The following is a 16,324-nucleotide window of genomic DNA, read 5'->3' as shown; positions in this document are numbered from 1 at the left end:
GTATGGGAACTGTACCTCCCTTAATTGCAGAACTCTGCAGAGAGTGGTGTGGACAGCCCAGCACATCTGTAGTTGTGAACTTCGCATGATTCAGGACATTTACAAGGACAGGTGCGTAAAAAGGTCCTGAAGGATCATTGGGAACTCAAGTCACCTCAACCACAATCTATTCCCATTGCTACCATCCTGGAAGTGCTATCATAGCATAAAAGCCAGGACCAACAGGCTCCAGGGCAGCTTCTTCCACCAGGCCATCAGACTGATTAACGCATGCTGATTTGAGTGTACTCTATATTACATTGATTGTTCTATTTAATAGAAATTATTATAAGTTACTATGATTGCACGTCACACATTTAGATAGAGATGGAACGTAAAGACTTTTACTCATGTATGTGAAGGATGTAAGAAATAAAGTCAATTCAATTCAATGCATTGGAACAATAGCATTAAGCAATGGTCCATGACTCCAGTTGGGAACCTCTGCTTGAAGGCAATTTGATGAAAGTATCGGGGAGATGTCAGAGCTAGATTCTTTACAGAGAATGGCGATGCACTACCAGGGTTGGTGATTGAGGCAGATACATTAGGGACATTTAAGAGACTTGCATAGATAGGCACATGGATGAAAGAGAAAAAAAAAGATTGATGGGGGAGAGATGAGTTAGATTGATCTTAGAATAGTTTAAAGGTTAGCACAGCATCATAGGCTGAAGTGCCTGTACTGTGCTGTTCTGTTTCATATTCTATCTTCTATCTTCACCCTGATAATTACCTCCATTCCCTCACTTCTAAGTGAGGAAATATCCATTCCCAGATTGTGTGAGCCAAGTAAAGTGATGCTGTCTGGCTTGAGGTTCAGATGTTCTTTCAATGACCCAATGTCTCTCCATCCTCCCTGTAACCAAAGGACCATTCACCCTTCCTAACATCTTACTGAGGCGCTTTAGCTAAATGTGCTAAGTCAATGCGTATTATGGTCCTCCCCACCAACTGCCTTGTCCCTAAACTTCAAATCTCCCTTGCAGGGTCCATCCTCTCCCTCAAAGAGTCATAGAACACCACAGCCTTGCACCACAGAAACAAGCCCTGTAGCCCATCTAGTCCATGCCAATCTATTATTGTGCCATCCCATCGACCTTCACCAGGACCATACCCATCCATGTACTGATCCAAACTTCTCATAAAGGTTGAAATTGAACCTGCATCAATCACTTCCACTGACAGCTCATTCCACATGCTCACCACCCTCTCAGTGAAGACGTTCACTCTCAGGCTCCCCCCTTAAATATTTCACCTTTCACCCTTAACCTATGAACTTTAGGTCTAGTTTTCCCAAACCCCAGTGGAAAAAGCTTGCTTGCACTTATCCTATCTATACCCCTTAAAATTTTGTATACCTCTATCAAATCTCCCCACATTCTCCTGCATTCTAGGGAGTAAAGCCCTAAGTTATTCCACCTTTCCTGATTGCTCAGGTCCTCACGTTTTGCCAACATCCTTGTAAATTTTCTCTGCACTCTTTCAATTTTATTGAAATCATTCCTGTCAGTAGGTGACTAGAACTGCACTTTAAATTCTGCATCATCAACATCTTGTACAATTTCAATATAACATCCCAATACCTATAAGACCATAAGATGTAGGAGCAGAAGTAGGCCATTCGGCCCATTGAGTCTCCTCTACCACTCAATCAAGGGCTGATCCAATTCTTGTAGTCATCCCTACTCTCCTGCCTTCTCCTCATACCCTTTGATGCCTGGGCTAATCAAAAACCTATTTATTTCTGCCTTAAATGCACCCAATGACTTGGCCTCCATAGCCCCTGTTGGCAACAAATTCCAGATTTACCACCCACTGACTAAAGTAATTTCTCTGCATCTCTGTTCTAATTGGACGTCCTTCAATCCTGAAGTCGTGCCCACTTCGCTAGGCTAACTTCGCCATATCTATTATGTTCAGGCCTTTTAACATTCGGAATGTTTCTATTTGATCCCCCCCTCATTCTCCTAAGCTCCAGAAAATACAGCCCAAGAGCTGCCAGAAGTTCCCCATTGGGTAACCCTTTCATTCCTGGAATCTTTCTCATGGATCATCTCTGAATCTTCTCCAATGTCAGTATATCCTTTCTAAAATAAAATACCTGTACACAGTGCTCAGATTTATGAAGGCCAATGTGCCAAAAACTATCTGTGATGCCATTTTCAAGGAATTATGGATTTGTATTCCCAGAGTCCTCTGTTCTACCACACTCCTCATTGCCCTACCGTTCAACGTGCGAGTCCTAGTTTGTCCTCACAAAGTGCAACACCTCACACTGTCTGCATTAATCTGTCATCTGTACTTTTACCCTTAAGTCTTTCCATTCTGCAACACTCCGCAGAGCCCAGTCTATACATTCTGCCTTGGTTCAACTTCCAAAAAATAACCTCTTTGCAGTGGTCTATGTTAAATCTATCTCTCATTCATTAGCCTATTTGATATAGATCCTGAACTCCTTGGCAAATGGCTTCTCTGTCCACCAATGTTGGTGTCATCCAGAAACACACTAAACATGTCACTTGCATTCTTATCCAAACAGCCTAATCAAAGGACAATTTACCACGGCAAATTAAGCTATTAAGCAGTATACCTTTACATTGTGGGAAGACACCCATGCACTCTAGGGAATGATGTATAAATGTCTTAAAGACAGTGACAGATTGAAATTCAAAGTCGAACACCCTGAGATGGAATAGCATAACGCTAACCGCTACACTGTCATGGCGCCCCACGATATTTAGATGGATACAACACGGTAACAGGCCCTTCTGAGCCCATGCCTCCCTTGTGTCTTTCCCAATACATCGCAGAAAGTAGTGCGGGAAGCTGATTTTGGAAAAATCTCAAAAAAACTGTCATTCTCTCTACTGTACAATCAGACTTTGCACCATTCTGTTGTTTTTTTCCATTACTGTTGTACTTATTATTACTTTGTGTTTACCCCGTAAGCAGCATTGGCTCAAGAAGTTTCATTGCACCCTACCCTAGTGTACAGTATACAGGGCAGTATGGTAGTGTAGTGGTCAGTGTAATGCTATTACAGTGCCAGAAACCTGGGTTCAATTACAGCCGCTGTTTGCACGTCCTCCCCATAACCACATGTGTTTCCTCTGGTTGCTCCGTTTTCCTCGCGCATTCCAAGGGCATACCAGTCAGTAGGTTAATTAGTCACATGGTGGAATTGGGCAGTGTGGACTTGCAGGGGCCAGAAGGACCTGTTACTGTGCTGTATCTCTAAGTAAGAAAAAATAATTTTATGATTCCAAGATGACACCGGTCAACCATGGTGAGTTTTGAGGGCGACATACAGTACTTGTAAATGAACCTTGGAACTTTTAAATAAAAAATAGTGACATGACAATGAGCTAATTTTAACCTGAATCTGCATCAATAGATTTTTCTGTCCATACTGTCCTCGCTGGTAAGATAGTGGCACACTCAGTTGCAGCAGCCTCTTCTGGTCCAACAAGTAGTTCAAATGTTTGACTTAAATGTATTTTTTCTTGTGACTGCATTGGTAATACAAAATACTGAGAGTTTGGTTCATTAGTTCATTGGTGAGGCCCTTGGCAGAGGAGCTGCGTGGCCTTGGGGTGTTGCATGGACCAGACCCACATGCTGCACTGTCACCTGATGCAGCCACCCAGGAGAGGAGCTGCCAGAGAAGACATGGGAGAGAACAGTGGCCCAGAGGCTATACTGGAATCTGTGCTGGGTTGGGGACTGGCCCTTGCAGGCCTCCTCTCCCATCAGTGCTGCTCTCCAGTGTTCACAAACAATCTAGATTGCTTGTGTCTGCGGCCGACCCAGTGTGAGATGAGGAACTGCTTTGTACTTGTTCTTGGAGAAACATGGCTCAAGGACAACATCAGTCTTCAGACCACGCCACTCAGTGAGTTGTGCTGATATTATTTTTGTTAGCGTATGTGGTATCGTTACTATGTGCGCTGTGTGTGACTATTTTGCACCTCGGCCCAGAGGAACAATGTTTCATTTAGCTGTTTACATGCATATGATTCAATAACAATTAAACTTGAACTAAACAGTTCCAGTTAACTTGAACATGAAAGGCATGTATGATACTAATTGTGCTTTCTTTCTTCTTCAGTTGCAATTTTCTTCTGAAGAATATTTCAGCAACAAACTTCAAATTCTAGAGAATTCCCAGAAATATAAGCTGAAATGGCTCAGACAAAAAGTTGACAAAGAAGCGTACGTTTTCCTTTATTTAATTCTCTCATCACCGGTAATTACTTTGTAATGCTAAAATGCAGACAGTATCAGATGATAATTTTCTTCATGAATTGGTCCAGTAGATTGCAATGAGTATTGATTATTCATTCAATAGAAAATTTATTCATTTCCACCTACTAAATTGGCCACTGAATGGTTATGTCTTCTGCTGCTGTAGCCCATCCACTGACATGTTTGATGTGTTGTACATTCAGAGTTGCTCTTCTGTACACCACTGCTGTCAAATGTGGTTATTTGAGTCACTGTCACCATCCTGTCAGCTTGAACTAGTCTGATTATTTTCCCCTGACCTCTCTCATCCACAAAAGTGCTGACACACTGCACATTTTGTTTTGTTTTTCTAAAGATTATTATGAAAGTAGAGTATCACAATGGAATAAAGGAAATTACAGGGGCATGAGAAAGGAGCTTTCCCAGATGGATTGGAAGAAGATACTGGTGGGAATAAGAGCAGAGAATAGATGGCTGGTTTCTGGTTATAGTTCACAAGTGTCCCACAGAAGTAGTTCTTAAATTGCAGACAGTGGCAACTATGGCTGACAAGTGAAGTTAAGGACTGCATAAAAGCCAAGTGTTACGTACCCCGTAACTGGGTTGCCAAACCAGCAGAAATGGATCACTCAGTTGGAGTCTGGATTACTAGAACTAAGAAAGTTTTATTAACGAAACAAGCAACACAGTACTCTACTCAAAAGGATAATAAATGCAACAGTTCAGCAATGATAAACACACATGTACACAGAATTAAGCTAACAGGATTAATCGAGCTCTATCGTTGTCTAGGGGTAAATGACCAGTTTCAAAGTGACGCAAAGTTCAGTTCAATTTAGTTCAGTTTAGTTTGCAGTAATCGCTGCCGTGGGAGATGGACAGTGGGGAGAAGGAGAGAGAGAGCAAAACGAATGAATATTCAACACAGCTTCCACACAGACCTTCGATATTCTTCGCAGTCAGCTTTCGGGCGAGTCCTTTGTGATGTCATCTGAGGTCACCGACCGTGACCCCTCTGTTTCCAGATACGATCGTTTCCCTGCGCTGAACCTGGCACCCAGGCAAGGGCGGACACACACCAGGTTCCCGCTGATCGTGCCTTTCCACCCTGTGCGTTTATGGCCCGGTACTTCCCACCGACTTGTGAGAGACGCACCGCTTCCAGGGTCTTGTTACCTCGGGTGTCGTGTGTGTGTTGCCTTAGCGAACCTGTCCCTTTTTATCCCCCTGCTGGGGTATCGCCTGTCCATCACTTCAAACAGTTCAGGGTTCAAAGGGGGAGCCACTCTTGACAGCTCTCCTTCCGTTACTCTCCCTCCCGTCCCTTCATTAACATCTCCAAATGCTGCTCCGTTGTTTTCCTTATCTCTCTCTCTCCTGAAGACAAGTGGCAGACCAACTGCTGATCCCACTGGTGCCAGCACAGGACAGCTAACATCTTAATTTATGTGTATTCTCGTCACACAAGGAAAAGGGCATATTAGGTAGCAAAAATGAGTGGGAAGTTGAATGATTGGGAAACTTTTAAAATGTAATAAAACACAACTAAAAAAGCTATAAGATGGGAAAAGATGAAATATGAAGGCAAACTAGCCATAATATAATGCAGGATACACAAAGTTTTTTTTCAGTTATATTATTTTTCCATCCAATCTCAGTGGTTGCAGAAGCGTTGGAGTCTTTTATTAGGGATGAGGTCACTGGGTACTTGGAGACTAATAATAAATTAAGTCAAAGTCAACATGGTTTCTGAAAAGGGAAATCTTGCCTGACGAGTCTGTTAGAGTTCTTGGAGAAAATAACAAACAGGGTGGACAGAGGAGAGGCAGTGAATGTCATTTACTTGGATTTTCAGAAGGTATTTGATAAGGTGGCCACATGAGGCTGTTTAACAAGATTAAATCCCAAGGCGTTACAGGAAAGATGCTGGCATGGATAACGAAATGGGTGACAGGCACAAGACAGTGAGTGGGAATAAAAGGGGTCTTTTCTGGTTTTCCACAAGTGAGTAGTGGTGTTCCTCAGGGGTCAGTATTTGGACTGTTACTTTTCACATTGTTTGTCAATGATTTGGATAATGGAATTGATGGCTTTGTGGTAAAGTTTGTGGATGATTCGAGGATAGCTGAAGGGCTAGGTAGTGCTGAGGAAGCAATATGATTGCAAAAGGACTTGGACAAATAGGAAGAACGGCCAAGAATTGGCAGATGGATACAGTGCTGGAAAATGTATGATAATATTTTTGGTTAAAAGAACAATAGTGTAGACTATTAGCTAAATGGGGAGAAGGTTCAAACATCAGAAGTGTAAAGGGACTTAGGAGATCTCGTTCAGGACTTCAAGAAGGTTAATTTACAGTTTGAGTCTGTAGTAAAGAAGGCAAATGCAATGTTGCCATTTCTTTCAAGGGGAATAAAGTATAAAAGCAAAGAGATAATACTGGGGCTTTATAAGACACTAGTCAGGCCGCACTTGGAGTATTGCCAACAGTTTTGGGCCCCATATCTCAGAAAGGAGAGAGTTATTGGAGAGAGTCCAGAGGAGGTTCACAAGGATGATTCTGGGAATGAATTGGTTAATATATAGTCATAGTCATACTTTATTAATCCCAAGGGAAATTGATTTTCGTTAGTTGCCTCAACCAAGAATAGAGTATAAATATAGCAATATAAAACCATAAATAATTAAATAGTAATATGTAAATTATGCCAGGAAATAAGTCCAGGACCAGCCTATTGCCTCAGGGTGTCTGACCCTCCAAGGGAGGAGTTGTAAAGTTTGATGGCCACAGGCAGGAATGACTTCCTGTGACACTCAGTGTTTGCAGTTTTGGGACTGTACTCACTGAATTTAGAGGAACGGAGGGGGATCTCATTCAAACCTACCAAATGTTGAAAGGACTAGATTGGGTGAATGTGGAGAGGATGTTTCTTCTGGTGGGGGCATCCAGAGCTAGAGGGCACAGCCTCAAAACTGAGTGGTGACCCTTTAGAACAAAGGTAAGGAAGTGTTTTTTTAAAGCAGAGGAATCTGTGGAATGCTCAGCCACAGACTGCAGCGGAGGGAAAGTCCATGGGTATATTTAAGGCAGAAGTTGATAGTTTCTTGATCGGTCAAAGCATCAAAGAATATGATGAGGAGGCAGGCGTATGGGGTTGAGTGGGATCTTAGATGAGCCATGATGGAATGATGGAGTAGACTCGATGGGCTGAATGGCCTAATTCTGCTCCTGTGTCATCTGGTCTTATAGTGCCTGTAAATCCAAGGATATCAGCTGTTTCTCAGATAGTCAAACCACCTGTTTGTCACTAACAATCATTCCTCAATCAAAGTCACTCAGGCTACATATCTTCTCCATTCTGAAGTTTGGTCTGAACAACAATTGAACCTCTTCATCATGTCTCTATGCTTTTTTGCATTGAGTTGCTGCTAGATGGTTGGCTGATTAGATATTTGCATTAACAAGTAGGTGTACAGATATACCTAACAGAGTGGCCACCGAGTGTAGAGTTAAATTATCCAGGAAAACAGCCAGAATTGCGTTGGCTTGTTACACTGTTCGGTCTATTAAATTTCATAAGAGGGAAATGAGACCTTTGTAGAGCAAAGAGAATGGATCAATCTCTTGGCAAAGCTCTATCAAGCTGTTACATTGGGAAAAATGATATTCAGTGCCATCCAATTCTAAAGTGATCATCACCTTTTGTACTACTTTGACCATTGTAGTGTATTGGTTAGCCTGTTGCTATTACAGTGCCTGTGACTTGGGTTCAATTCCACTGCTGTCTTTAAGGACATTCTCCCTGTATTCTTGTGGGTTTCCTTTGGGTGCTCTGCTTTCCTGACCCATTCCAAAGGCTTACAGGTTGTCATTTGGCGAGCTCTGAACCTCGGATCACTAGAATTCAAAAGAATGAGGGGTGACCTAATTGATGAAAGATCTTGATAGAGTGGATGTGCAGAGGATGCTTCCCATGATCGAAAAGTCTAGCAGCAGATGATACAGCCTCAAAATAGAGGGACATCCTTTTAGAATGGAGATGAAGAGGAATTTCTTTATCCAGAGAATAATGAATCTGTGGGATTCATTTCCACAGGCTGCTGTGGAGGCCAAGTCTTTATGTATATTTAAGGCAGAGGTTGATAGATTCTTGATTGGTCAGACCATGAAGGGATACGGGGAGAAGGCAGGAGATTGGTGCTGGGAGGAAAATGGATCAGCCATGATCAAATAGCGGAGCAGACTCGATGGGTCAAGTAGCCTAATCCTGCTCCTATATCTTATGGTCTTATGGATTAATAGGTTCATTTTTCATGTGGGCAGCATGGACACATTGGGCAAGAAGGGCCTATTACTACATTGTATCTGAAAATATACTGTATAAGTGAGTTGTTCAGCCCATCCTGATGGTGACCAGTGAATCAACATTGGAAAATGTATACATCATAGGGAATGAAGATATAACAGTTCAGATTTAACAAATTATCTCATTGTATTGTCAAATTGAATAAAATTGAGGTTACAATCCAATTGCAAGGATATTTCAACTCATGTAGTAGCTGTTACCAGTTCTGCTGAATGTCTGAAATTTGGATTTATTGTTTATGACTTAAAAAAGCCAAATACAGTCTCATAATTCAGTAAGGTCATAGAATTTCGGGATGTATATTGTATACATTTCTCTGACATTAAATTGAGTCTATTGAGAATACTTAGTATAGAAACAGGCCTTCGGCCCATGCAGTCCATGCCATCCTGATTTTCTGCCTGCTCCTATCTACTTCCTCTTGGAGTAAAGCCAGAGGGTGGAAAATCTCTTCCATCCTTGTGTTTGTTAAAACTTTTCTTAAGCGTTACAATTGAACCCACAACTGTAACTTCTGCTGGCAACTCATTTCTCACTTGCACCACTCTCTGTGTGAAGTTCCCCCTCTGGTTCTCCTTCAATATTTTCCCTTTCACCGATAACCTATAACCTTTAGTTCCAGACTCACCCAACCTCAATGAGAAAAGATTGCTTGCGTTCACCCTATCTATAGCCATCATAATTTATACTCCTATCAAGTGTCCCCTCTTTTTCCTGCACTCTAAGGAACAAATTCCTAACCTGTTCAAATTTTCTCTATAACTCATTTCCTCAAGTTCTGGCAACATCCTTACAAATAATCTGTATACTCTTTCAAACCTATTGACATTCCTGTAAGTAGGTGACCAAAACTACACACAGTACTCCAAACTTGGCCACATCAATATCTTATACCACTTCAACATATCATTCTAACTCCTGTACTCAATTCTTTGATTTATAAAGGCCAATGTGCCAAAAGTACTCTTTATGAAGCTATCTAATGATTATACCACTTCCAAGGACTTATTGATCTGTATTCCCAGGTCCCTTTGTTCTACCACACACATCAGAACCCTACCATTCACTGTGCAAGTCCTACCCTGTTTTGTCCTTCCAAAGTGCAACACGTCACACTTGCCTTTATTAACTTCCATCTGCCATTTTTCAGCTCACTTTTTCAGCTGGTCCAGATCCATCCCCAAGCCAGAGGCTGGTGGATCTGTGGAACTTATTGGCACACACGGCTATAGAGGTGAAGTCCTTAAACATAGAAAATAGGTGCAGGAGTAGGCCATTTGGCCCTTCGAGCCTGCACCGCCATTCAGTATGATCATGGCTGATCATCCAACTCAGAACCCTGTACCTGCCTTCTCTCCATACCCCCCGATCCCTTTAGCCACAAGGGCCATATCTAACTCCCTCTTAAATATAGCCAATGAACTGGCCTCAACTGTTTCCTGTGGCAGAGAATTCCACAGATTCACCACTCTCTGTGTGAAGAAGTTTTTCCTAATCTCGGTCCTAAAAGGCTTCCCCTTTATCCTCAAACTGTGACCCCTCATTCTGGACTTCCCCAACATCGGGAACAATCTTCCTGCATCTAGCCTGTCCAATCCCTTTAGGATTTTATACGTTTCAATCAGATCCCCCCTCAATCTTCTAAATTCCAGCGAGTATAAGCCTAAAAGTTATATTAAGTTATATTTAAAGCGGAAGTTGATAGTTTCTTGATTAGTAAGGGCATTATAGGTTATGGAGAGAATAGAGATGAGAGGGATTTAAAAAAATCAGCTATGATGGAATGGTGAAGCAGACTTAATGAGTTGAATCGCCAAATTCTGCTCCTATGTTTAAAATATTGTGGAATACTGGTAACTCGGGTTGGCTATATGCTCCGATGTTTTATGGTGTAATGGTGTGGGCTTTTAGGTTAATCACCTCTGTAAGTTGCCCTGAGCGTGTGGATGAGTGGGAGAATCTGAGGGGGGGGGGGAAGGAACTAATAGGTGTGGGGAGAATAAAATAGGTTTAGCGTAAGTGGGTGCTCAATATTTGACACTGACATGATGGGCTGAAGAATATTTTTCCAATTTATGCACTCGTGTGAGGACTCGATCCCACTAGTATTCCTGATGGACATCTGAGATTGGAATTGTCTTCCCTCGCTCTTTAAATTTATCCGTAAGTGCCACTAATTGAACAGACTGTTACCATAAACATAAGAGATTCTGCAGATGCTGGAAATCTTGAGCAACACACACAAAATGCTGGAGAACTCAGCAGGATAGGCAACATTCATGGAGCGAAATGATCAGCTGAAGTTCGGGCCGAAATTCTTCATCAGGGCATGTTGCCAAGGGGCCCAAGAGCTGGAGAGTCGGCCTTCATCTTCACAAGTAAACTCACTTGCTGTGGATCATTTGATTGCAATGCTTTAAATTTTTCACATCTGATTCCTCTGTCTTTCGGTTTATGGAATGATGTTACGATGTTTGGCAACAGGGAGGGGCACTGAAGTCAGGAGACCCATGAAACACTAGGCCCATTTTCCAGATGCAAAGGAAATTGCGGGGAGGGGGTGGTGTGGGAGATGACAAGGAAATGATTGTAGACTTCAGGAAGGTGCAGATGAACCATCCCCCTCTGTGTATACACAGCTCTGCCAGAGAGAGCATTAAGTGCACACAGTTTCTTGGAGTTCACATCATGGATGACCTCAATGTCACCTCCCTGAATAAGAAGGCACGACAGCACCTCAACTTTCTAAGAAGATTGAGACAAGTGAGGTTCCACCTCCCACCCACCTTAACTGAATTTTACAAGATCCCCATTGAGAGAGTCCTGGCTAGCTGCATCTCCATCTGGGATGAGAGCAGCCAGATGTTGGGCTGAAAGTCCTGACAAAGGAATAAGATCGCAGCTGAGAGGATCATCGGGATCTCCCGACCATCCATCAGGATATTTGTCAGAAGCAGGGCCCTTAGTATTATTACGGATCCCACCCATCCATCCAGCCTCCTCTTTAACTCTCTATCATCAGGCAGGAGACTGCGATGTAAAAAAACAAGAACAGTCAAGATGGGAAACAGCTTCTTCCCTCCGGCCATTAGGCTTCTGAACTCCCTGCAGCATCGTATTCAAAGTGTCACTGGTTAATTTGTTCTAATCACAAACAACATAAAATCTGCAGATGCTGGAATTGAAGCAACACATATATAAAATGCTGGAGGAACTCAGCAAGTCAGGCAGCAGTTGTATGTGTTGCTTGAATTTCCAGCATCTGCAGATTTTTCTCTTGTTTGTGACTGGATTACTACACTGTGAAGCCCTTTCCAGAGATGCCTAACCTGAAGAAGCTTAACTCTTCCCTTAGACGGGAGTTCAGTGAAACCCTCTCTCACTGCTCCCCCTCTGTGATCTCTGCTACCTTCTGACTCTTCGACCAGCTGCTCACCCAGACCTGCTGCCACAGCCCCATATCCTTCCTAGGAACTTGTCTTCCCTACCAGCCCTGCTGAAGAGTCTCGACCCAAAACATTGACTGTACTCTTTTCCATAGATGCTGCCTAGCTTGCTGAGTTCCTCCAGCATTTAGTGTGTGTTGGTTAATTTCTGCTGTACCGCACAATATTTAATTTATGCTTGTTATTTTGTTTATCTATTTATTCTTACTTTCATAAGTTGTGTGTTATAAGACCATAAGACATAGGAGCAGAATGAGGCCATTGAGTCCATCGAGTCTGGTCTGCCATTCCATCATAGTTAATCCCGGATCTCATACACCTGCCTTCTCACCATATCCATTCATGCCCTGCCCAATCAGGAAAGGAGCAACTTCCCCCTTAAATATGCGCACTGACTTGACTTCCACCACAGTCTGTGGCAACGCATTCCACAAATTTACTACTCTCTAGCTTAAAAAAACCTCCTCCTTACCTCGGTTCTAAAAGGTCATCCCTCGATTTTGAGGCTGTGTCTTTTAGTTCTGGATACTCCCACCAAAGAAAACATCCTCTCCATATCCACCCTATCTAGTCCTTCTAACTTTCAGTAGGTTTCAATGAGATCCCCCCCCCCCACATTCGTCTAAATTCCAGTGAGTACAGGCTCAAAGTTACCAAATGCTCTTCATATATTAACCCCTTCATTCCTGGAATCATTCTCGTAAACCTCCTCTGGCCTCTGTTCAACGACAACCCATCCTTTCTGAGATATGGGGGCCCAAAACTGTTGGCAATACTCCAAGTGCAGCCTGACTGGTGTCTTTAAGAGGTTCAGCATCATCTTCTTGCTTTTATATTTGATTCCCCTTGAAATTTGCTAATGATTCTCCATTAGCAAATTTGCCGATGACACAAAGCTGGGTGGCAGTGTGAAATGTGAGGAGGATGTTATGAGAATGCAGGGTGACTTGGACAGGCTGGGTGAATGGACAAATGCATGGCAGATGCAGTTTAATGTCGATAAATGTGAGGTTATCCACTTTGGTGGTAAGAACAGGAAGGCAAATTATTATCTAAATGGAGTCAAGTTAGGAAAAGGGGAAGCACAATGAGAACTAGGTGTTCTTGTACATCAGTCACTGAAAGCAAGCATGCAAGTACAGCAGGCAGTGAAGAAAGCTAATGGCATGCTGGCCTTCATAACAAGGGGAATTGAGTATAAGAGCAAAGAGTTCCTTCTGCAGCTGTACAGGGCCCTGGTGAGACCACACCTGGAATACTGTGTGCAGTTTTGGTCTCCAAATTTGAGGAAGGACATTCTTGCTATTGAGGGAATGCAGCGTAGGTTCACAAGGTTAGTTCCCAGGATGGCGGGACTATCATATGTCGAAAGACGAAAGATTGGAGCGACTGGGCTTGTATACTCTGGAATTTAGAAAGCTGAGAGGGGATCTTATTGAAACATATAAGATTATTAAGGGATTGGACACGCTGGAGGCAGGAAGCATGTTCCTGCTGATGGGTGAGTCCAGAACCAAAGGCCACAGTTTAAGAATTAGGGGTAGGCCATTTAGAATGGAGTTGAGGAAAAACTTTTTCACCCAAAGAGTGGTGGATATTTGGAATACTCTGCCCCAGAAGGCAGTGGAGGCCAAGTGTCTGGATGCTTTCAAAAAAGAGATGGATAGAGCTCTTAAAGATAGCGGAATCAAAGGTTATGGGGATAAGGCAGGAACTGAACACTGATTGTAGATGATCAGCCATGATCACAGTGAATGGCAGTGCTGGCTCAAAGGGCCGAATGGCCTACTCCTGCACCTATTGTTTATTGTCTATTGAAATAAATGCCAACATTGTATTTGCCTTCGTTGCCACAGATGCAATCTGTAAACTAACCTTCTGGGAGTCTTGAACGAGGTCTCCTAAGTTCCTCTGCACCTCTGATGCTTGAATGTTCCCCTCATTTAGATGATAGTCCACACAATTGTTGAACTACCATGCTTTAAATTTGGTCTGGAGAAACATTGTCTCGTTTGATGGGATACACGTATAGTTAAATGTCAATAAATTTGACTTGAAGGGTCAAATGAGGTAGGGGAAAAGTCATTAATTTTGATCTTTCTTTGTTGTGCAGGTGGATTACAGGAGCTGCTGTGGTAAATGCATTCTACTCTCCAAACAAAAATCAGATTGGTAAAACTTTTTATTAAACCTTCCTGCTTTCAGTTTAATTTTATATTTTTTCTTTATGGGTCATGGACTCCATTCATGTTTCCAAGTAATCCATGAACTGCCCGATGACTTGGCAGATGTGGATGATGTTCCATGTTTTAGGATATGGCCCAACACTTGTGTCTGAGATGTTAAGGTTTATACTACAAGGGGACAGGTGGAAGAGGTGAACACCAGAGTTGGGTGTTCAATCCCAGTGCTGTCTGTAAGAAGTTTCTGCGGTATACATGGGTTTCTGCCGGATGCTCTCATTTCCTCCCACAATCCAAAGAGATACCAGATAGTTGGTTAATTGGTCATTTTGTCAAGTGATGAGTCCAGATCAAATCAAGTGTTGCTGACAGCACACCTCCAAGGGTTGGAAGGAGCCCAGTCTGTACTGTATTTCTAAATAAAATCAAGTCAAATAAAGCAGGAATCCAATGGGAGAGCACAGTGGACCATGGAAGAAAGAGAAGGAGAAGGGGGCACCAGGTGGAGGTGATAGGCACAGTTAATATGCAGATTTCAATAATTATATATCCATTCAATGTGTGAACAAAAAAATGGCAAAGAGGTCCATATAATAGTAACAAGATAATTTAAGACAGAATTGGCTTAAAGGAAGATTGTTGCCAAAAAAAATCAGTGAGACCTGAGAGTTCGTAAAATTTCAGATTTCACCAAAGCCTCTGTTAATGTTCAAAAAGGAAATGGATGGGGTCACCTACTGGGGAAGAACAAAATGACAGAGAAATTAAACAAATACCTTGAAAAGGACACAAGAAGTCTCTTGGAAATAGCAGAGAACAACAGATCTGGCTAAGGCCTGAAGGAAATTAGCACCAGTTAAGGGTAATGGAGAAGTCAACGGTCCAAAAGCTGACCCAGGATGTAATATCCTGCATCTCCGTATTTTAAACACCATGACAGTGAAGCTGGGAGGGTTGTTGTAGTGTGAACAAAGTTACTGGAGAGACACTGACACTAGTGGATATAGAAGTGTTTATGTTGCAAAAATAAGCAACAGGCATCATATTGAGACAGTCTTGGAAGAAGAGGCCTGCTGACCCAGTATTACATGACATTTTTATATGCTATAGATCAGGGGTGGCCAACCTTTTACATTCCAAGTGTCAATTTTTTCCACGCATGAGTTCAGATGTGCCATACAACTCTAGTACCCCCATTCAATTCTTGCAAAAATGTTAAAAGAGACAATTTAGCATTTTTACATGATAATCCAAGGTAACAGCAGGACAATTCCATAGTTACAATGCATCTACAATGCTTCTTTTGAATTATATAGTTTTTACGCACCTTCCTCTTTACATCCACAGACCAGACACCCAAAATGAATGTTATCCCCACTAACTGTAGGTTGCATTCATGCATATGCAAGCGTCAGAGGTCTTAGTGGAGTATTTTTTTTAAATTTGTGATTGACCCCACCTGCAGCTCCAAGAAGCCTGGTGTACTGAGCTGCATTTTAAATTCAATTTGCAATCCCCAATCAAATCTGAAGAATGGTTGCTGTTGAAATTAATATTTGCTACACAACCTAATTCTGGAATACATAATAATTGTTATGATAGAATAGTTATGATAGAACTGTAAGGAAGCTGGCTTTTTGGTCTACCCAATCTAAACCTTTTACCATTTACACTAATCCAAGTTGCTTGTATTAGGACCATATCCAACATCTTGCTTGCTTAGGTTTCTATTTAACTACTTAACCTTCTAAAATTTTACTGAGTCATGAAGGCTTCGCATGTGTTGGGAGGTTCCAAATGTAAACCAAGATTTAAGAAGGAAGAGACAGAAAAAAAATGAGGTAGCTCCAGACAACTTACATTATCAATAGAAAGAATGATGCTGGAATTTGTTGTTAAGGAAACGGTAACAGGGTCCATTGAAATTTTAAAAAGCTGAAAAGTCAAGCAACACACATCAAAGTTGCCAGTGAATGCAGCAGGCCAGGCAGCATCTCTAGGAAGAGGTACATTCGACGTTTCAGGCCGAGACCCTTCGTCA

At 42.2% G+C, this 16,324-nt stretch overlaps 1 protein-coding gene across 3 annotated transcripts in view; it reads left to right on the top strand.

Moving 5' to 3' along the window:
* The window catches only part of LOC140196167 (neprilysin-like), a 303,855-nt gene that overhangs the window by 237,033 nt on the left and 50,498 nt on the right, over nucleotides 1-16,324 (top strand). For all 3 annotated transcript variants that reach the window (XM_072254924.1, XM_072254921.1, XM_072254923.1), the window contains exons 16-17: nucleotides 4,151-4,254; nucleotides 14,214-14,272. In XM_072254924.1, the coding sequence (XP_072111025.1) occupies nucleotides 4,151-4,254; nucleotides 14,214-14,272 (163 nt within the window). The remainder of the gene's footprint in view (nucleotides 1-4,150; nucleotides 4,255-14,213; nucleotides 14,273-16,324) is intronic.

This window comes from Mobula birostris, chromosome 4 (assembly GCF_030028105.1).
Source record: "Mobula birostris isolate sMobBir1 chromosome 4, sMobBir1.hap1, whole genome shotgun sequence".
Taxonomy (NCBI): Eukaryota; Metazoa; Chordata; class Chondrichthyes; order Myliobatiformes; family Myliobatidae; genus Mobula; species Mobula birostris.
Note: the sequence above shows the minus strand (reverse complement) of the source record. Positions and strands in the feature narration are given on the sequence as shown.